This window comes from Parasteatoda tepidariorum, chromosome 1 (genome assembly GCF_982258835.1).
Source record: "Parasteatoda tepidariorum strain Cologne lab strain chromosome 1, Ptep-v5.0, whole genome shotgun sequence".
Classification (NCBI taxonomy): Eukaryota; Metazoa; Arthropoda; class Arachnida; order Araneae; family Theridiidae; genus Parasteatoda; species Parasteatoda tepidariorum.
In genome coordinates this window covers 98,462,967-98,483,186 of record NC_141755.1, presented here as the reverse complement: position 1 = coordinate 98,483,186, position 20,220 = coordinate 98,462,967, and the positions used below count along the sequence as shown (strand labels likewise).

At 27.7% G+C, this 20,220-nt stretch overlaps 1 protein-coding gene across 2 annotated transcripts in view; it reads right to left on the bottom strand.

Moving 5' to 3' along the window:
• Positions 1-8,172: 8,172 nt before the first annotated feature.
• LOC107454063 (synaptosomal-associated protein 25) overlaps positions 8,173-20,220 on the bottom strand; it is a 33,378-nt gene continuing 21,330 nt past the window's right edge. For both annotated transcript variants that reach the window (XM_087149350.1, XM_087149352.1), the window contains one exon: positions 8,173-19,018. In XM_087149350.1, the coding sequence (XP_087005476.1) occupies positions 18,953-19,018 (66 nt within the window). In that variant the 3' untranslated portion in view covers positions 8,173-18,952. The remainder of the gene's footprint in view (positions 19,019-20,220) is intronic.

Sequence of the window (20,220 nt, the reverse complement as noted above, 5' to 3'; positions counted from 1 at the left end):
TATTTGGAGAAATTCGCCTTCGTAGAAGACTTTTTGATGAAACTAGCCCGCATTTGCGTAACTTGGAGAGAAAAACCACCCACGGTTAGTCTGATGGCAAATTAGGAGCCCACAATGTTTAAGTATGTTTGTATATATTTCTAAGTGTGTATAATTGCGTTAAAATGTAGAAGGTATTGTTATATATATAATATTTCCAGAAAATAAGCTGTAGAAAAACATTTGATTTTAGCAAAGTAACTCGTTAAATTATTAGATTTAAAACAGCTCTAAAAAATTATAATAATGGAATAAAAATTTTATTTTGTCCATTTTTAGGAAATGAACTGGAAAAAATATATCTATTTGAATTATTTAAATAAAAATCTAACTAGTTTCGGAGCTATCTACTTTCTTGAAGATTTTGCAGAAATAGAAAACTTGTAGGTCCCCTCGCAACGCCGGACGACGGCCCTGTATCAATTACATAAATAAAAACCTGATCTTTCCTTTTTTTAAAACTGTACAAAGATAACTTAAAAACAATTGAAACATTATAAATAAAAGCAAAAAAAATGATTTTTTGGCAAGATTACAATTTTTTATGAATTACAATTTTTGCCTAGTATTTTGGAACAGGCCTTTGGAAGTAACCAGTAATTTTTATAACAGGTATGATTAAATAACAGGTGCAAAATATCTGTTCTAAAAAATATTATCCATCTCTAGCTGAGAAAGATGAAATATGAAGTCAAACGGGGGAGGATGGAGACAAGTGGATACAAATGTTATTGGCACCTCATATTTAACCAACCGCTCATTTGAAATAAGTATTGATTAACAAATTTAATCACTTACCACATAAAATTAACACCGTTAATAGTACAATTAGATGGTTCATAGATAAAGAATTTTAATAATAGAGTCATGCCAGTTTAGTGTTAATTGCTTTTTTCTTCAATACATTGCCAATACCTATTTCAGTACTTTTAAACACATTTAATGCATTTAAATGGCTCTTCTAACAATTTAAAGATTATTAGCAGTCCTTTCAGCTATAAGTCAGCCAATCTGCTAATATTACTAACATATAGATGGCAAGCGAAAACGAAAAATCATAACTCTAAAATGGTGGTGACTCTATTAAAAATGTTTCAGCTACAACAAAAATTCTTATTTATTAGATTTTTAGATTGCTTTATTAATACTAAATTTATCAAATTTCCACTTTTTCATATAACCTCTTAGCCATTGTGATACAAAAGATACTTTGCTTATAATCCCTGTATTGTATCACAATGTTACCCAGGGAACGCCAAACGAGGAGGCGAGGCTATTTTATTCTAACTGCTTAAACACTAAGAAGAATATTTGATGATGTACAAAAGATCAATTTTTTTCTTTATCTTGAGTATCGACCATTATCTGTAAAATCTACCACTTTTGAAGTTTTGTCATAGTCACTGGGTCTTAGAATAGTTGTTATTTTAGTGTTTAGCAATCAAAATAGTTCCCCAAGAGGGCTGTCAGACATATTTATAAGTAGCCAGAACATGGACAGCCCCCCGAGGAGTAAAAAAATCGTTAATTCCGTACATTCCATGAAGATTTATTTTTACAGAGTAGATCTATGAATTCTGCCAAAATCAAATAACAATTTAAATAAAAGTAAAATAAATACAGTAGTATAAATAACAACTGAGCACCTAATTTTGAAAACCAGAATGCCAAATGAAACTTAGATATTTTAATTCAAAACACTATGAAACAAATGCCAAAAAGATGTCAGGGTAAATTTTGCTTAAATACTAAACTTATAATGATAAACTTATCTAGTACTTAAAATTACACATGCACATATGCAAGTTGTTCCTTAGAAGAATTTTGAATGTAAGTGTGCCAAAGGAAGAATTGCATAAATAAACTCTGAAGAGACATAAAGACATGGAAATGACAGAATCGCCAATTTTTTCCCATACTCCTCTAAATATTTTTGAAAAGGTGGAATAGTAAAGCAATTGACTTAAATATTAATATAAAATCTATTAATTTAAAATCTATTAATTTAAATATTTGTTTAAGCTAAACTTATTTATTTATTTTTCAGAATGTACTTTTGATCTTCGAATTAAATCTCTTACTTCATTTTAATTTAAATAAAAAGCATGTACATTTTTTGTAGAATTTGATTAAAAGGCATAAACATTTAATTCATTTAACAAATGCGATAAATTCATCGTAAAACAGGATGAAGGTATAAAATAAAAAGGTGATGAAATTATTTGTATTATAATTTTTGAGAAACAACATAAGCATGTGAGGTAAACATCTAATACAAGCCACTTAAAAAATTTAAATGGGGCATTATATTTAATTCATCTTTATATAAGGCTTTTATAGATAAGAATACTAAATGTGTCAACAAGTATTTTAAATGAAAATAATGTGGTACTACAGAAGTATATAATACTTTTGGTAAGTTTAGCTACGATATGAACTTTTTGGTTACTAAATAGATTTACCATAAAATGCTCTAGTAATAATTTTAAGTGAACATAATGTTGTACTACTGTGCCATACAATTCTTTGGTAAAGTTTAGCTAAAATATGAACTTTTTGGGTACTAAGTAAGCTTACCAAAAAGTGTACAAGCAACAAAGCCAATAATTGTATTGAAAATAATATTGTATTACTGTGGCATACAATCCTTTTGGAAAGTTTAGCTAAGATACGAACTTTTTGGTTACTAAGAAGGCTTACTGAAAAGTGTACAAGCAACAAAGCCAATAATTTTTATTAAAAATAATGTTGTACTACTGCGGAATGCAAACTTTTTGGGGAGTTTAGTGATAATATGAACTATTTGGTATCAGAAACGCTTGACGTAAAGTGTTCTAGCAATAATTTTAATTGAAAATATGCGGAACTACTGCAGTAGGCAATATTTTTGGCAAGTTTAACAGCGATGTGAAATATTTGGTTACTAAATCAGCTTGTTGTAAAACGTACTATTAATAATTATAAACAATTCTAAATTAATATGGTACTACTACGATATAAACTCTTTTTTGGTGAATTTAAATAGGATATGAATTTTTCGATTATTAAATCAGTTTGCCTTAAAATGCACTATTTATAATTTTAATCTGGTAACAACTACTTTGGTACGTAATACTTTCAGTAAGTTTTAAAGCGACAATTGTTTTTTGGTTATGAAGTTTTTGGTTACTAAGTTGCCTTACCATACAAGACACATTTTTCAACGAAGAAAGATATAAAATATAGTATAAAAAACGGATAGTAAAAATTTAAGAATGTAGAATATTAATCTAATAACTGTCAAAATTAATCTAATTGCTATTAAGCTATTTTAAATATATGAACTTATGTTTAGAGTGAAATAAATCTCGAGACACTAAGATTTAACATTTCTTATAACTTCATTATATAAACTAATTTTTTAATACTAGCATAGGTATGAAAATCTAAAAGAATCGTATTTCCTCTAATGCAGTTTAGATTAAAGTTATTTACAAATACTATTTACTTTTTCTGAGTTTGTATTTTAGTTTCATGATTCGATTAATGAAAAGTTTTAAAGGTACATACCAATTTATGAATAAAAAAATTTTTCTGTATGAGTGACTTTACTATTCCAGTTCGTGATAATTATCATTTTAGTTTATTGCCTAGAAAGAAAATACTTATTAAACATACATAGTCAGCAAAAACACTAGTTTTCAAAATCTTGAAAAAGAAAGAATCTATTCTGTTGGAATAATGCGGAAACAAAAAATATAGGATTCATTTAATTGCGTGGAAAATTTAATTGAAAGGAAAATGAAAATTTGAGGTTCATTTAATTCATGAAAAGTTTAACAACTTTCAAATAAGAAAATCTAATAAATCGGCAAAAGTCAATATACGATTTTAAATATTTTAAGAATTAATAGAAATGATATTGAGCCATCGAAAAGCGAATTAATTATAATAATTTCACATTGAACTAATGGTTTAACAAAACATTGAACAAAAATATCTAAGGAACAAAGTAGGAATAGAAATCCAGAACAGTGTAGAGTTCATAAAGGGACATTAAAATGTCCCAAAAACAGGAAACTGAAAAGACTTTGTAAACAAAGTAAAGAAACCAGTAAAGAACCTTCAACTCGTAAAAGACTAAATTCAACCTTTGAAATAAATCAATCTCGGCTTTAAAACCATTCAACTTCCAAGAGTACTTAGTACCAACATAAATCCAAAAGAAGAGATCGTACAAGCATTTCAGCTGAAAGAATGAAACAACGTTACAAAAAGATGAATACACCAAACTGAAGAGGGAGTAAAAAACCATGAAAACGAAGTACAAAACGTTGAAATCCATCGTAGAAAAAGCAGTTTTTTTGATAACTTTGAGTCACAATAAAACTTGTTAAGTTTCAATGGCAGTGTCTCAAGTTGAAAAGAAAGATATTTCAATTATATCGAAAAGAATTTAATCATGTGATAGGTTTTTAATATTTTCATTGGTCAAGGCAAATGATGTGATTTTACAATATTCTTATTGGTCAAAAAGAATCAGATGATATTTTGAAATAGATGAAAGAAATATTTAATTACAATTGGCTAGCATGAGCACAAAACTATTAATCCTTTATAAACTAAGTTTTTACTCTGTTGTTCTTATTGTAATGTTAGATTATAGGAAAAAAACACGAATTTTTCTTAAATCTATATATATATATATATTTTTAGTTTTAGTTAAAACTGAGATTTTATAATGCTGCAATGTGGATAAAATAAATGTATTATAATTGCCTCTTACAATAATTTACGTAAAATAATACCCAGTTATTAGTCATCATTAGTGTTAGATAATGTCATTAAATCCTAATTAGGGTAAGTTTAGTGAAATGGTTAATATCATTTAGTTGCATAAAATATTTTTGAAAAGGAGGATTGAGTTAAGCAATTGACTTAAATACTAATTTAATATCTATTAATTTAAATATTTGTTCAATCTACAATCTAACATATTGCTTATCTTAGAATAAACAATAAAGGCCGTGTTTCCCCCTTCCGAAAAAAGGCGAGTTTTCAAGACAGAAGGAGGGAGAAATTCGTGGAGTGCCTCACGTTTCATAGGCGATTTTTGTTATAAATGTAGAATTTTTTTTCCTCCAAACATATACAAGATTGCCTAGGCACGGTTCTTGAATGCAGTTCTAGTGGCATCATGCAAAATAAAATAAATAAATAAAAACTTTGTGTGGAAATACAAGCTATTGAACTAGAGAAAATAAGCTATATGAAAATATTTCTAGAAAATAAGCTGCGAAAAAACATTTGATTTTAGCAAAGTAACTCGTTAAATTATTAGATTTAAAACAGCTCTAAAAAATTATAATAATGGAATAAAAATTTTATTTTGTCCATTTTTAGGAAATAAACTGGAAAAAATATATCTATTTGAATTATTTAAATAAAAATCTAACTAGTTTCAGAGCTATCTACTTTCTTGAAGATTTTGCAGAAATAGAAAACTTGTAGGGCCCCTCGCAACGCCTGACTACGGCCCTGTATCAATTACATAAATAAAAACCTGATCCAACCTTTTTTTAAAACTGTACAAAGATAACTTAAAAGCAATTGAAACATTATAAATAAAAGCAAAAAAAAATAATTTTTTGGCAAGATAATTGAATTGCAATTTTTGCCTAGTATTTTGGAACAGGCCTTTGGAAGTAACCTATTTTTATAACAGGTATGATTAAATAGCAGGTGCAAAATACCTGTTCCAGAAAATATTAGCCATCTCTAGAGCACAGTGACATAGAAGTTTGGCTCCCTAGTATATATGTGTAACATATATTAGGGTTGCCCAAATAAAAAGTGAATAAATGTGTTTGCTTTGGAAAAAAAGTAGCGATAGCAGTGCAACACCATTAAATTAGTTATGAAAAGGTGACAGCATACTTCCGTTATTCAAAATTATAAAGGACCTCATATTCGATTCAATTGTTCAGTAGCAACTGATTGAGGATGACAGCGTTTAGAACTGAAGAACATACAGTAGTACGTTCTTCAGTTAGTAATAGAATATCTCCTGCGTTATAGCATATCTCGTAAGTTAGTAATACCATCTGCAATGGATTCATCGGTAATATTTGTTTGCCCTGATTGATGTCCTTCTATTGAAGGACAATGAATTTGCCTTTATTGATTGATTTATTGAAATTACATACATTTGCTGACTTGTGTGCTCAATATAGGCTTATAAGTCATTGTCAAGTAGAAAATACAGATAGAACAATTCAGAGAAGGACATCACAAAGAATACATCCAGGGTTACGGCGGGATTCGAACCCGCTACCTCCACGCTTAACAGAGCGTTTGGACCGGCGTAACCACTCAGCCAGGGAGGCCCCTGCCTTTATTGATGTCTTTCAGGAAAACTTCTATTGCATTCATTCACAGTTGCCATTTATTCTAAACTAAGTTCACTAACATTTAAAATATAAATCCATGATAACAGCGATGTGATGTTCGCCTTCTCGCCTGAAAAAGCGTGTAGTGTGTCTACCACTACAAAAATGCAATTCCAATTAGTATATACGACAACTAGTATATAAGACATGTTAACTTGATTTTTGGGGCACCTTTTCATAGATGAAGGTTGACATTGTCGATAACTCCTTTCTCTACAAACATATTATTCTGCACGTTTCTATTCGGCAGGGAAGACTTTTATATTCAAATTAAATGCTCAAACGTAGTGGGTCGTGGTGGCTCAGGGGATAGAGAGCTCACCTTCCAATGAGGTTAACCGGGTTCGAATCCCAGCAATGACTGATCGTTCGAATTCCTCACGCAGCTCGCAGTGTTGACGTAAAATATCCTTAATGGTAGACGGATCATGGGTTAGAGTACTCTTGCAGTCAGGATAACAGTGGGAGGTTTTCCTCTTAATGCGGGTTAGTACCATCGAAAAGTCCTCCACGAAGGCGAATTTGTCCCAATACTTGATCCAGGAGTTCCCTTGTCTTTTGGATTGGGTTTCAAACTACAAAGCTATGGAGTTGAACAATGATAGTCGTAAACCCAAAATTTGGTTGGCTGTTCAACAACGGTTATAAAATAGAATAAAATGCTCAGACGTAAACTTGTTACCAACACATGCAATCTTCGATATACTCCTTATCTTCTTTTATGACTTTGCTGTTATTGCTACTTTATTTTTTAGGCTAGCAGACATGCAAGTTTTTATTTGAGGGTCATATTTTCATCTACTGATTTCAACCCTGGATGTATTCTTTGTGATGTCTTTCTCTGAATTGTTCTATCTGTATTTTCTACTTGACAATGACTTATAAGCCTATATTGAGCACACAAGTCAGCAAATGTATGTAACTTCAATAAAATCAATCAATCTACTGATTTCATTCTTATGTATGACGAAATGAATGTTTTCTCTTTCAATCATAATTAACTGTGACTAAAAATTGAAAAAATTCATGAAGGAATTTTTGAAACGTAGAATATTTACTTTAATCAGTTTCTTTTTTTTATAATTTAACATTTCGAATAATTGAAACATTTACTTTTTGCTGCATTCTGTCAGCACATTTGGATCATCAGTGGCAAAAGCCACTTGCAGAGAAGGTAGATTAACGAAGTGCCGCACGCATATTCAGACATGTTAGCAGCAAATATGATAATTTTTATATAAACATAAGTGTTCTAAACACTAAATACTTATATATCAGTAAATTTAATAGAATATTTGCAGAAAATTAAATACTTTTAATCATTTAAACCTAAAAAAAACTGATAAATTTTTAAATTTTTTTTTCACAATAAGTAATTTATCAAATATAAATGTATACTGGGTACCCCCATGAATACTGGGAGGGGGGATATAAATTCTAACCAAACAGAAGCTTACAAAAGTGTAAACAATTTACGCATTTTATATATATTTGAATTAAATATTTCAATTAAAGAAAATTTACAATGTTTAAGCAGAAACCAAATTAAAAGAATTTATTATTGCGTTCAGAAGTTTCCGCGGGCTGTACATCAACTGTCGGCACCGCATGTGGCCCTCGGGCCATAGGTTTGTGCACCCCTACCTTAATGTATTAAAAAAAAATCCGCAAATAAAACTTTATGTAATTATTTGGATACAAAAGGTACACTATCACAGTATTCTTTTATTCACATAGCATTAAATAAAACATGCATGCAGTACATAGTCCCAACATACAAAGGCAGCATACACATTTACAATGCACAAGAGATAGACAACACGATTGTAAGAGAATTATTAAAATATTTCAATTTTTTTATTTTTATATCAACAATTTCAGAATTTTCTCTAACATAATATATAAGTCACTGGGCCCATAAGAAACAAAATTTACACATACGATTAATATGTAGCCAACTTATTACAGAGAACATTTATTAGAGTCTTCAACCTTTTGCACTTGAGGGTAACACCAATGAATATGTGAAAACCCCAATACACATCTTCGAGAAAATATTAGTCTAAGAAATAGATCAGCAGAAGGTGAGATAACAGTTAATTTTGATGCAGGTTAGCCCACTTTATACCAAGCATAGAAATTTTCATAAAATGTATAATTTTTATGACAAAAAAAAAGTTCGTGCGTAAAAAATACTTAAGAAATTATATAATTCATTTATGCAATATTGACCAAATCATTTACCTGAACACGTTATTTAGTTTCATTTTATTTACAGAACTCGCAACTTTAATCCATTAAAAAAACAAACGCAAGTGGAATAATTAGGCATTTTAAAAAAAATCGAATTTGTCAATAACCGTTTTAAATTTAAAAAAATAGCGTATATAAATGTCAACAGAAAGAATTTACTCCAACATTTAGAGCGCTCAAAAATAAAATTAGTCAAAAATATAATGTTAATGAAAATATATTCATCGAAATTATGCTTTTTCGCACATTTGGGCGAAAGTGGGTTAAGATTTCTACTTTCTAACATGTTGTAATTTTGTAAAAATATCTATACGAAATTAATAAAGCCGTCAGTTTATTTTTTAGCCATTTTTGCTAAACATTTACATACTAAAATTTTACAGAGCAAAAAAAACTTAAAAGGGAAATATAATTTCAGACTTACAGAGGATGCAATATTGTGGAATTAATTTCGGAGGGCTAATTCTGTTTTACCCGAAATTAAAGTTCAGAGAAAAGTGAATTTATAGAGTAAACCATGAAGTTTGAAATTCTGAAGAAAAAAAATATTTCAATCAAAATGCTAAAAAAATTTTGCGAGATCATTTCCTCAAATCCTGTCATCGTTTGTTTGCATTTGAAATGTCAACATTAACTCTAGGTTAACCAGAACGTACTTAAAAGAAATAAACTTATGCACCTTGGAAGTATCAATTCTCAAAGCATTCACCGAACAACAGTGTTTTATCATTTCTGTTTTTTTTTTTAATTATAAATATCAACTATGAATTTTGCAAAACTAGTACTGATCCGAAATAATTTTTATTGTGCAGCCTTTTTGAATTATCGTTCTAAAAACAAAACGGCTCGTGGTTGAAGACTCCTCCTACAACAGAAGGGTAAAAATGCACCATTTCCATTCCATACATTCACTAAAAAACAACAGCTTATTTTTTAAAAAAAGAATTCATCAGGATGAATCAATTTGGCACAAGCTTGATTCAAAAATCCAAAGCAGAAATAATTTAAAACCTCAGCTTCTGGCAGCAGGGCCAGTTTTTTTCCCCCTCCTTAAATGACTTTTGCCATCCTGAACCAAATATCGAATTAAATCTTATGACCCGAATTCAAGCTTCAAGAATCAAAAATTATTGCATAGGATGGAGTGCCTCTTTCTGTCAAAGAAATATCAAGAGTTTGTATTATAAGCAGTGGAAATGACACAGCATCAAATTTTATGTGTGTTCTAACTGAATTTTCGACAAATATATAAACATAGGTAATCATTACAAATTGTATTTAAAAAGAAAAAAAAAACGTAAAGAGCATTTTAAAATTAAATTAAAATATTTGCTTAACAATTTCACAATATTTGAAATGCATTTACAAATAATGCTCTATACTTAATTTTTGCCCTCTCGCCAATATTTTAATAGCAAAATATACAAAAGCTGTAAATTTGGAAAAAATGTTTAAGTCACTTTATAATTGAAGTTCTCACAATTAATTATTGATTTGTATTTTCTGCCTATTGAGTGTGAAATAAACTAGAAAACCGATAATATGTAATGAAGTCTATTCAAAAATAGATTCATCAAAAATTATCGTTTCAGTTGTTTTCATGGGTTGCAATTTCTTAATTTATTTCCAAAACATTCAAGTCCTTTTCTCCTCCTCCCAAATCTTTAAAATATTAAATATTTTGTTTCAGCTAAAAAAAAATAAAATGGATTGGTAAAAGAGATAGATCATCGTATAGAGAAAGTTCCTGCAAGAAGCTTTTATCTAAAATTGTTACAAAAAATATTTTCAGTTAATTGGGGGAGGAAAAGGGGAGCTAGAAGAATGAATAACTAGTAAATAAGGGGAGAAACCCCTTTTATATCTCCTGCACACATTTAAGAATTTTTCACTTCTGAAGTGAAATAAATTGTTTTTCCAAGTTCAGTTCATCGACATAAAATTATAGAATTACAGAAAATGAGGATCATATTCGGATTTCAAGCAGGGATGTTCATTCATAACAACTGGGACACAATTCTACTTCAAAATCAGCAGAAGGCAGAAATATTCATTTTCTTTGATTTAATGAATATTTTGTTATAGCATAAAATTGACTGGGAAGATAAAAATGACATTTAATAATTTTGACTTTGGAATTTTTTTTGGTTCTAAGATCATTTTAAAATAATGCTCTCGTTTTTTTTTTTCAATTAATACAAAATAAGAAGAGCAAGTGAAAATTAATCTTTCTTAAGAATGAACATTTAAGCGTTATGACAAATAGGTCAGTAAAAAAAATATTGCATTTAAACCTTACCAATTTACAAAAGGTAAACTAAGAGTATACACAAAGTTTGATAACAAGCAAAATCACTTTCTTCAGACTAAAAAATACATTGTATACCAATGATCATGCACATATCATCCACGAATAACATTAAGGCATGCTTATGATGAAAGCGAACATTTAAAACTTTCTACGACATTTTACTCTAAGATTTTAATTGGTTTATTGCAATTTCCATGCTCAAATGAGCCAATCTGACAGATAAATGCAATAAAAAGCAATTAGAAATATCAAATCAACGTTTTTTTTTCTTAATTTTCAGCAGATTTCTTTCAACATTTAGAATAACCTTAGACTATAAATTCCTAAGTTCCGAATACACCATCAGAACATTTGACATGATAAACAATTGGCAGTATTTCTCTCTCATAGTACGTCTTCCCAATAGGGTCAGGTAGAAAGTAGTTACAGGGTATTTGCTACATTTTAGATTTTCAAACTCATGACTTCCCAGGACTAATTCCAAGAATTTTTCATGACTTAGCGAAGTTACTATTTTCTCCGAGAAAAACACAACAATAAATTTAAAAAAGCATTATAACATTAATTGTAATGATAGGTATAACCAAAACTGTAATATTTCATATTTATAGATTTGAAGAAAAAAAAAAGAGTTGAAGCAATGAAATAGATGGAAAAAATACAAAAGCAAATATTTTTTTTTTCCTGTAGAATTATATTCTGAAGATACTTTTCTTGTTCATCAGAAAGAAAAGAAATACTTCTGATTTTTCTGTTCTCATTTCAGAATTAAAAAAATTGCCAATGACTGGCTTGCTTCAGCTAGAATTTTAAATTGATAAAAAAAATAATTAAAAAAAATTCTGAAATCTAGAAATTTTTTGAAAGAACACCATAATTTTTAAAGAACAGGATAAAAAGATTTTATATTTTAATTAAATATGACTGTGAGTGGGGTGTTCATTACAAATTCAGATATACGGGACACCATGCAATGGGGGGGGGGGGATTTTTAAACTCCATTTTAAAAATTAGATTTTTCAGTGACCTAAATCCATGACTTTTCTAAAAAATAGTTAAAATCATGACATTTCATGACAAATTTTGTTCAATACCGAAATTCATGACTTTCCAGGTGAGCAGATATCCTGTATTTATCTTTCAAGTGAAAACAGTTAACTCCTTCTCTTTAAAAAAAATAAATAAAGATTTATCCGATTATGTTCAACTTCAAATAGTATCTAACATCACCTTTCAACAAAGTATATATTTTATGTCTTTGTCTTCACTTGAAAGATTTGCTATGACACAGTTTCTTTCACTACTATTATTTATAATTTAGTTTATAATACCTTAATAATTAAACACAACTAATTAACATATTTATAATAATTTCCTTAATACTTTTAACTTGTTAACTTAATTTTCTGATTTTGACATACAATTAGGGCCTTTTTTTTTGCTCCATATTTGCTGTAGTTTTTGTAAATCCCTATAAAACGGAAGTACCCATTCAAGTTTCTAAGGATTAAAATTCAGCTAAAAATTTAAAAAGAAATTTAATGCCTTAAAATAAGTTACGAATAACGAAAAATAGTACATGTAATAATAATACACGCAAGTGTGTTTTAGCAAACAATCATCTTCGTACCATAAAGGAATTTTTTACACAACTTTACTCAATTTAGATATAATATAAAATGATTCAGTCCATACAGATTTTATGTACAAGATTGATATTACGGTTCTTATAAAAGTATCCATTTATACAACATAATATATACATAAATTTTCACTTTTTTATTTTCCCTTGTTTTAATGATATTTAAAACTAAGAAATAGATTAGAAATTTTGAGTTTTATCAGTTGTAAAACTTGCTACAAAAATCTGAAAACTGCAACTTTTATTATAACCATGTTTTAAAACTTTAAGGCAGCCCATAAAAAAATCTCTAGACATGTGCGTTATAGGGATTAAATTCACCAAAATACAAACAATTTATAAGCATACATGATAAACTTCTTACACAGGCATTGCACTTTTTGAATTTTAAAATATTAAGGGATGAAATTTTAATTTTTAAAGTAATTCTTAAAGATCAATGCATTTTGGGGAAAAATTTAAATAAAAGAAATATAGTAAAAATTGCTATACTTTAAAAATAGCTATCAAAACAGTCCGAGTTTAACTGTACCCTCGAGTATATTCATGCAGCTCTTTCACATTCCTGCTGTTTTAGCAATTATCATACAGCTTTACTTTTGGGTCAGATAATTTTCACAAATATTATTTTCGAGTCAGAAAATATTGCTAGCCGATTATCTGAGTTTCAGATTAGGACCTAATTTAGAAATTGAAAATGGTTGCTTTCTTTTGTCTTTGTACAAAAGCAAGATGTAAATTTGATCCCAAATTATGATCTATCATTTAAACTTGGTTTCAAAACTGCATTTAATTTTAAAAGGCCATAATTAAAAATTTTCCTTTCACTTCTTGGTTTTTGTAAAAAAAAATTTCATATTAAATCATCTTTAACTACAAGATACATAAAATAAAAATATATTTTTAAATTTAAATGTTGAGGGAACACTATGCTTAAAAATTTTAAATTCCTAAAAATTGGTTTTCAAAACAATATTAAATAATGTAATGCTCACATAAAAATAAATCACATACATTTATGTTAATTTAGTTTTAATATCATAAGCTTTACAGTATATTTACTTTATATTATATTTTCCACTAAGATTTTTATGGGGTACCTTAATGTTTATGCATACGTATAAAAAATTTTTTACATATTACACTAAAATTATAGATAGTAAAAATATGCATATTTTTTTTTTTATAATTCATGAGTGGGCTCTATATAGAGATGAGGTATCAATACAGAAATATTTTTTTTCCACATCAGCAGCCACAATTGTGATTTTTATCAAATTTTAAATCTGTAAAAGCATAAACATTTCTTTTCAAAATCTTTTTTCATTTTCAACAGTAAATACAAACAGAGATTTATAAAAATATGCATGTATGTAACCCTTGTAGTTTTATAGACAGTGTTACAATATTAAAAAACTCAGTGCAAATGTTATTCAAAAAGTTGTATGCATAAAATAAGTGCTTTTCTTTTATATTCCTATAATTTAAAAAATTTGTTAATTATTTCTAAATTGTGCAATTGAAAATTTTTGAAGACTTGTGTTGGTGTGTGCTGGTATTAAAGAACGATCATACAATGCATTCATTCTCTCAAAAAACTGATATAAAAGATGGTCCCTTAGTTGGTGCATTAGTGTAAGTTGCAGACTCTTTTATTTTATTAACAGCTCTATTTAATATCAACTTTCAAAATTATACTTGAAAACTACATTGAATATCATTAATTGTGTTTTTTTTTTAAAAAGAATTTCATGAGTGCATGAAAGAAGTACAGAATAATGCACTATTTGATGAAAGAAGATATTTAGTGCAAGTTTATACACCAATTTTGTTTCAACAGCCTGTATCATTCAATTTTTTAATTTCATTATGATTTTCCACAATTAAAATGAATTAAATTTATCTATTTATGCATAAAAAAAACATTAAAACAATTTAAAAAATATATATGTTGGCTGAGTAATACTACAATTGGCACTAGAGTAGAATCTGGGGGCCCTTGGTTAGGTGATAATTTTTGTTCAGTTTTGCTGAAATCCGATTTTTGGTTACTATGATATACTTTGCGGTCTTTGCTCCCGATGACGTCACCTTCGGGTTACCGCAGCTTTTGTTTACCTTTATGTGATTGGTTCTTAGTTTATTTGCAACTTGCAAGTGGCCCAGGATCGTAAACTATTACCCTACAACTAAAATCAGTATACTTTAAGTTTTAATTAGATTTGATAGGTTACTAAGTTGATAATCTCAGAAAATAATAATTGTGATGTTAATACCACAATATTAAAATAAATATTAGAGTTTGATGAAATATACATAATTTTATGCATTTCTCATTAAATACAATCTTAAAAGTTGTTTTCAACAAGAGTTGCAACTTCCACAAGCAAGAAATGTTTTTAAAAATAAGTTGTTTTGTAGAATATGTAGGTATAAAAGAAATCTTATACAAATGAAATATAGTATATATATATAATAAGTAGAAAATGTTATGCGTTAGAAGAAAATAATTTGTAAATCTCTTTCAATAAAAGAAAAGTCATAAATGTATTTCATTAAATGAAAGAAAAGATCACCGGTTGGTCTACTATACGTCAATCCAGATAGTAGTGATGATTCATATAAAGAAAAAACATTTAGCACATGTTTTAAATACCATACAAATGCAATTAAAATAAAAACATATACGTGGTGTGCCGAGGTGTCACATTGCGAAACCTCATATTTGCTTCGATCAATAATCTCAATTAAAAGTTTTGGTTCTACTATCAATAGATAGAGTGATTATGAATATTGACAGAGAATTTATATTTTAGATCCAGAAGATTAAACGGTAACACCCAGACAAACCATGTACAAATAATATAATCTCTCATTTTTATAAATTCAATCAGTAGATCACATTGGCAATGAAACAGAAATAAGTAAGGGTATTAATGAGTTTTTTCCATTTATTGGACATACCCCTCTTTTAACTGCAATAAATATATATAAGAGGAAATTTTGTTAGAGGACATGGTGGGAGGACACCTTAATTGACACATAGTTTTCAAAACAGCACCATAACATTGATTTCTAAAAACATGGAACTCTTTGTGCCATAAAGACTAAAGCTAGATCTTTCTATAGAAAATACCATTCATTGCAAAGAAATGACCTTCTATTAATCCTAATTCTTAAAAATATTTAAGAGTGCTTTCACTCACTAGGTAGGCTTTAACTGCTGCACTTAAAAGATTATCCTAACTCTAAGGGAGGAAAACCTAACCATTTTAACTAAAATTATTTTAAACTTCTGCTAAAAAATTATTATAACGCCAGCTTACGAGTGACACACGTTTTTCTAATCGGCCTGCTGAAAATCATTAAATCACATTTTTACTAAGCACAAATATACTTTTGTTTCTACATTTCCACAACACATTTTTTTTCTTCCTTTCTAAATTCAAGCAATCATCGATTTAATGCGTTTGTCTTGACCGACAAGAAGATTTGGACAAGTTTTAATAAAATTACTATTTAGGAAGCACAAACTTTCATAGGAAAGCCAACTTCAGCCGGCTTGGAACAAAAACTTCTAAATTTGTTAGTAAAGTTTTAAAAAAATGCTGAAGAAAAGGAATCTTATCTGTTATAGGACGCAAAATAGAATATAAATAAAATAGAATTGAGCCAGAAAAATTCCTCCAAGAGTTTAATACCATTATGTTTTTGTTGCATTATACTTAAAAGTAAGATGCAAAATAAAATCATTGTTGAGCATTTAAAGCTTTTTTTAAGGAAAAAAAATAGTTTCATTTCAATGTGCAATATTTAAGTACACTGTTCTTCTTAAATCAATCTATCTAAAAAATGAAGCAATTGGGACATTATGTTGTTTTTGATTTTAAGGACAAAAAAATTTCATCATAGATGTGAAATGTATGTTGTTAAATGTATCAAGTGTTTTGCTAATTCAGAGAATCAAAGATGAGGGACAGAAACATTCGTTAATTTTTCATGATTAATTATATTAGAAGAACATAATACATAAAATTTTATGCACTAAGTTTTGAAGGAACAGAAAAATAAATTAGTTTCATGAAATGTTTCTAAGCATTAGTATAAAAAACAATTATTTTAAAATCATTAATTTCATGAAAATCGTGATTTAATTTTGTAAAATAAGCAAAAATAGAAATTTAAGGAAAAATTTTATCTATCAAAACTTTAAAATATTAATATGCTATAAAACTGTATTTAATTTTCTATATCAAAAGATTTATAAAGGGAAAAAGAATATTCCTTCTATAAAAAGTAGTGCAATAAATATCCTAAAAAGGCATCAAAAAACACATTTTTCACAATTTAAAACTTGAATCAGGGAAAAAGTTTTTTTTTTTTTTCAGTTACAAAATTTGAAAAATATACCTTCATTTGTTTTATATAAATAAAACATTCAAGTGTTTAAATAAATTGAAAAAATGAAAAAAAACTTTAGTAGCATAACATGTTACATGCAAAAAAAAAAAATATATATATATATAATAAAACAAGTTTTTTCACCAGCGAATGCCTTTATATTACATATCGAAAACAAGTTTTATAATAATTTTGCGATAAAGTACAAAAGTGCGTGATTATTCTGGTTTCAAACATAATATAAATAATACTATGCATGTAATGTAAAAGGGAATTGGCAGTTTGGAAGACACTGGATTATGTACAATTACAAAATCGTTCTGACCAAAAAAAAAAAAAAAAAAACTACATAATTGAAGTGCTTAACTGGTTAATTATATAGACACATGTAGCTTATGTGCTTTGCTTTGTCTAATAATTTTTTATTCATAACTGTAGCAAAAAGACTATACATAAATAATGTATGAGTTTTTAAAAAAAAAAGAAGGCACAGAACATTAAAATGAATAGAATAATCTTTTCTTTCAGTATGTAGAAAATAAAATCTTAACATAAAGCAATAAACTACTCTGAAATTTTTACACCTTTACAAAATCATTCTTAGAAAGAAATTTCAAATAATTATTATAGTTTATTCAATTACAAATCTTAAGTTTTTTTCTTGTATTAACTAACATTTGCTTCACTGGAAAATAATATTTAAACTTAAATAATAAGTAATTAGCAAGTAACTAATTTTAATTATGACCATGACAGAAACTTTCAAAAAATATTGAAATTAAAGCACAATAAATAACATGTTATGCCACTTTATAAAAAGTTTTTTCATTTCTCAATCCAATAAGCATATGTTCATTTTAAAAGTTTTCATGTGGTTTCATAGTTAACCTCAGAAAATATGGTACACATTAAAAATATATTTTACAATTGTCATAAAATCCACATAACAATTAAATAACAGGATTTAAAATGTTATAAATATTATTCACAATAAAACTTTTATTCCTTTTTTTTCATACTCTTCTGTACAAACATTTTCAGAAATATAATTTCTTCCTAGTAAACACATTCTATAAATATACTTTATTTTTATCATTTGATAAAGCTAGAATTGTTTTACCTTTTTTTTCCAGAATCATTTCTTCTTAGAATTTTTCAAATAAAAAAAAAAAAAAAATAGAATTTCGATATCACATTTTTAAAAACATTTTAGAAACATCCTTTGATTTTTCAAATAATTATTTTAAATTGTTAACACATCGTATATTATTCCACCTTATTAGAGAACTCCTCTTAGGAAAAGGCATTTATTTAGGATTTTTATTTTAAATTACGTATATTTATTTTTTACAAAAGTTTCTTTTACAGTTATGTGTTATAAGTTTTTTCAAGCCCTGTAAGAATAGTCAAGAGATAAAAGATAATTTTAAAAAAAAATAATTCTATAACTAAACTCGATACACACAAAAAAATCTCACATAAAGAAAAGGGAAAAATCATAGGAACTTATTACATAGTGATTGATTGAAATATGCTTAGAGACAAACCATAGAACAGAAAGATGAAGAAACAACAAATGAGACAAGAATTTAACAATGAACAATATACATCAGGGTAAGAGTCAACAAATATATATCTATAGGTATATACACATAGACAGAAAAATTTTGAATTTTCCAAGTTAAAAAATGCCTTCCAATATAAAATATAAGCTCCATAAATTTTCATGTAATTTCTTTTTCTTCTAAATAATTACAGTTCAAACAAAGATTTATGATTCAACTTAACATTCATAGATTTAGGGATATTCAACATAAACATGAAGGGGTAAACAATCACCGAGAAAGGGCGACATAATAATACTTGTTCTTAGGCAAATTATTTTTTCAACAGCTCGGAAGCCCTCGCATTTGCATTCACAATGTGAGTTTCATTTGATTGTGCCTGAAAATGAAAACAAAAAGTTAGCTTTTGGTACAGCACTCCACTTAGCAAAATCATAGTTAGGAAAGGAAAAAAATCCAGTAGATTTTACGAAATAATATAAATTTCATAATAATTGTTGCATAATGTACTAAATATTTTACTCGCAGGGAATTTTAGGGATTTTTTTAATCATCAAAATAAAAAAAAAAATATTTTCCAGTTATGATTGACGATAAACATACTTGAAATGTTATGTATCATCTTTACTCATATTTTCGAATATTATTAGGCATTTAATTCATCGAAGATAGTTAATTTTTTATATCAATATCAGTTATTTTAACTGATATTTTATAACAAAGTTGTGAACTGATTTCTATAAATGAGGTTCACTTCATTATGTATCAGTAGTACTTATTTAAATATTCAAGCAAACAATAATTTGTACAAAGATTCTATTTCAATAAGGATTTTTTTAGGGAATTTTCTAAAATGTACATAAACCAGGAGAATTTTAATTAAACCAGTAGACCATGATAAACTGGCAAAATCCAGTCGAGTTGGCAGCTATGCAAAGTACTCAATCAAATATATCCCATTACAGTTTAACTACAAGGTATTCAGTGAAAAGCTGAATGATTGCAATATTAAAAATTTTGAAAACATGAGACAATAATGGAACGAAAAAACTAAAATACATAACGGTGTTTCCATTGTGAAAGCTGTAAAAATTTTATTAAGATATTTTGGAATTTACTTTCAAAAATTGACAACATTCTACAAGTTGTCAATGAGCACATCAATCAGTTCCAGTGTTAAAGCATGAAAGGAGGTTGCCATATCAAATTAGGAGGCATGTATTCTATTAAACAACAAGCGTTTCTGAAACTGGAATGTCATAAGTTAGATTAAAGTTCTCCCTGTAACCTTTTCAAGAACTCTGGACAGAGTAACCACCATCTTTTGAAACTAAATTCCGAAATTTCTACATAAAAATTTGATCTTTCACAATAGACATGTTTCATTCCTCTAACATTGTTTGTTTCTAAGATTTTTAATTTTGATACCAGTAAGTTCTCTGCTGATCAACCTATATGAATACTAAATAACTAGTAGCAAGTTTTTAGCATTTATATACATAAAAAAATAACTAGAATTATGCACAAAAAGTAACTAGAATTAGCACAAAATTTCATAAAAGATAATTAAATCAAATCAGA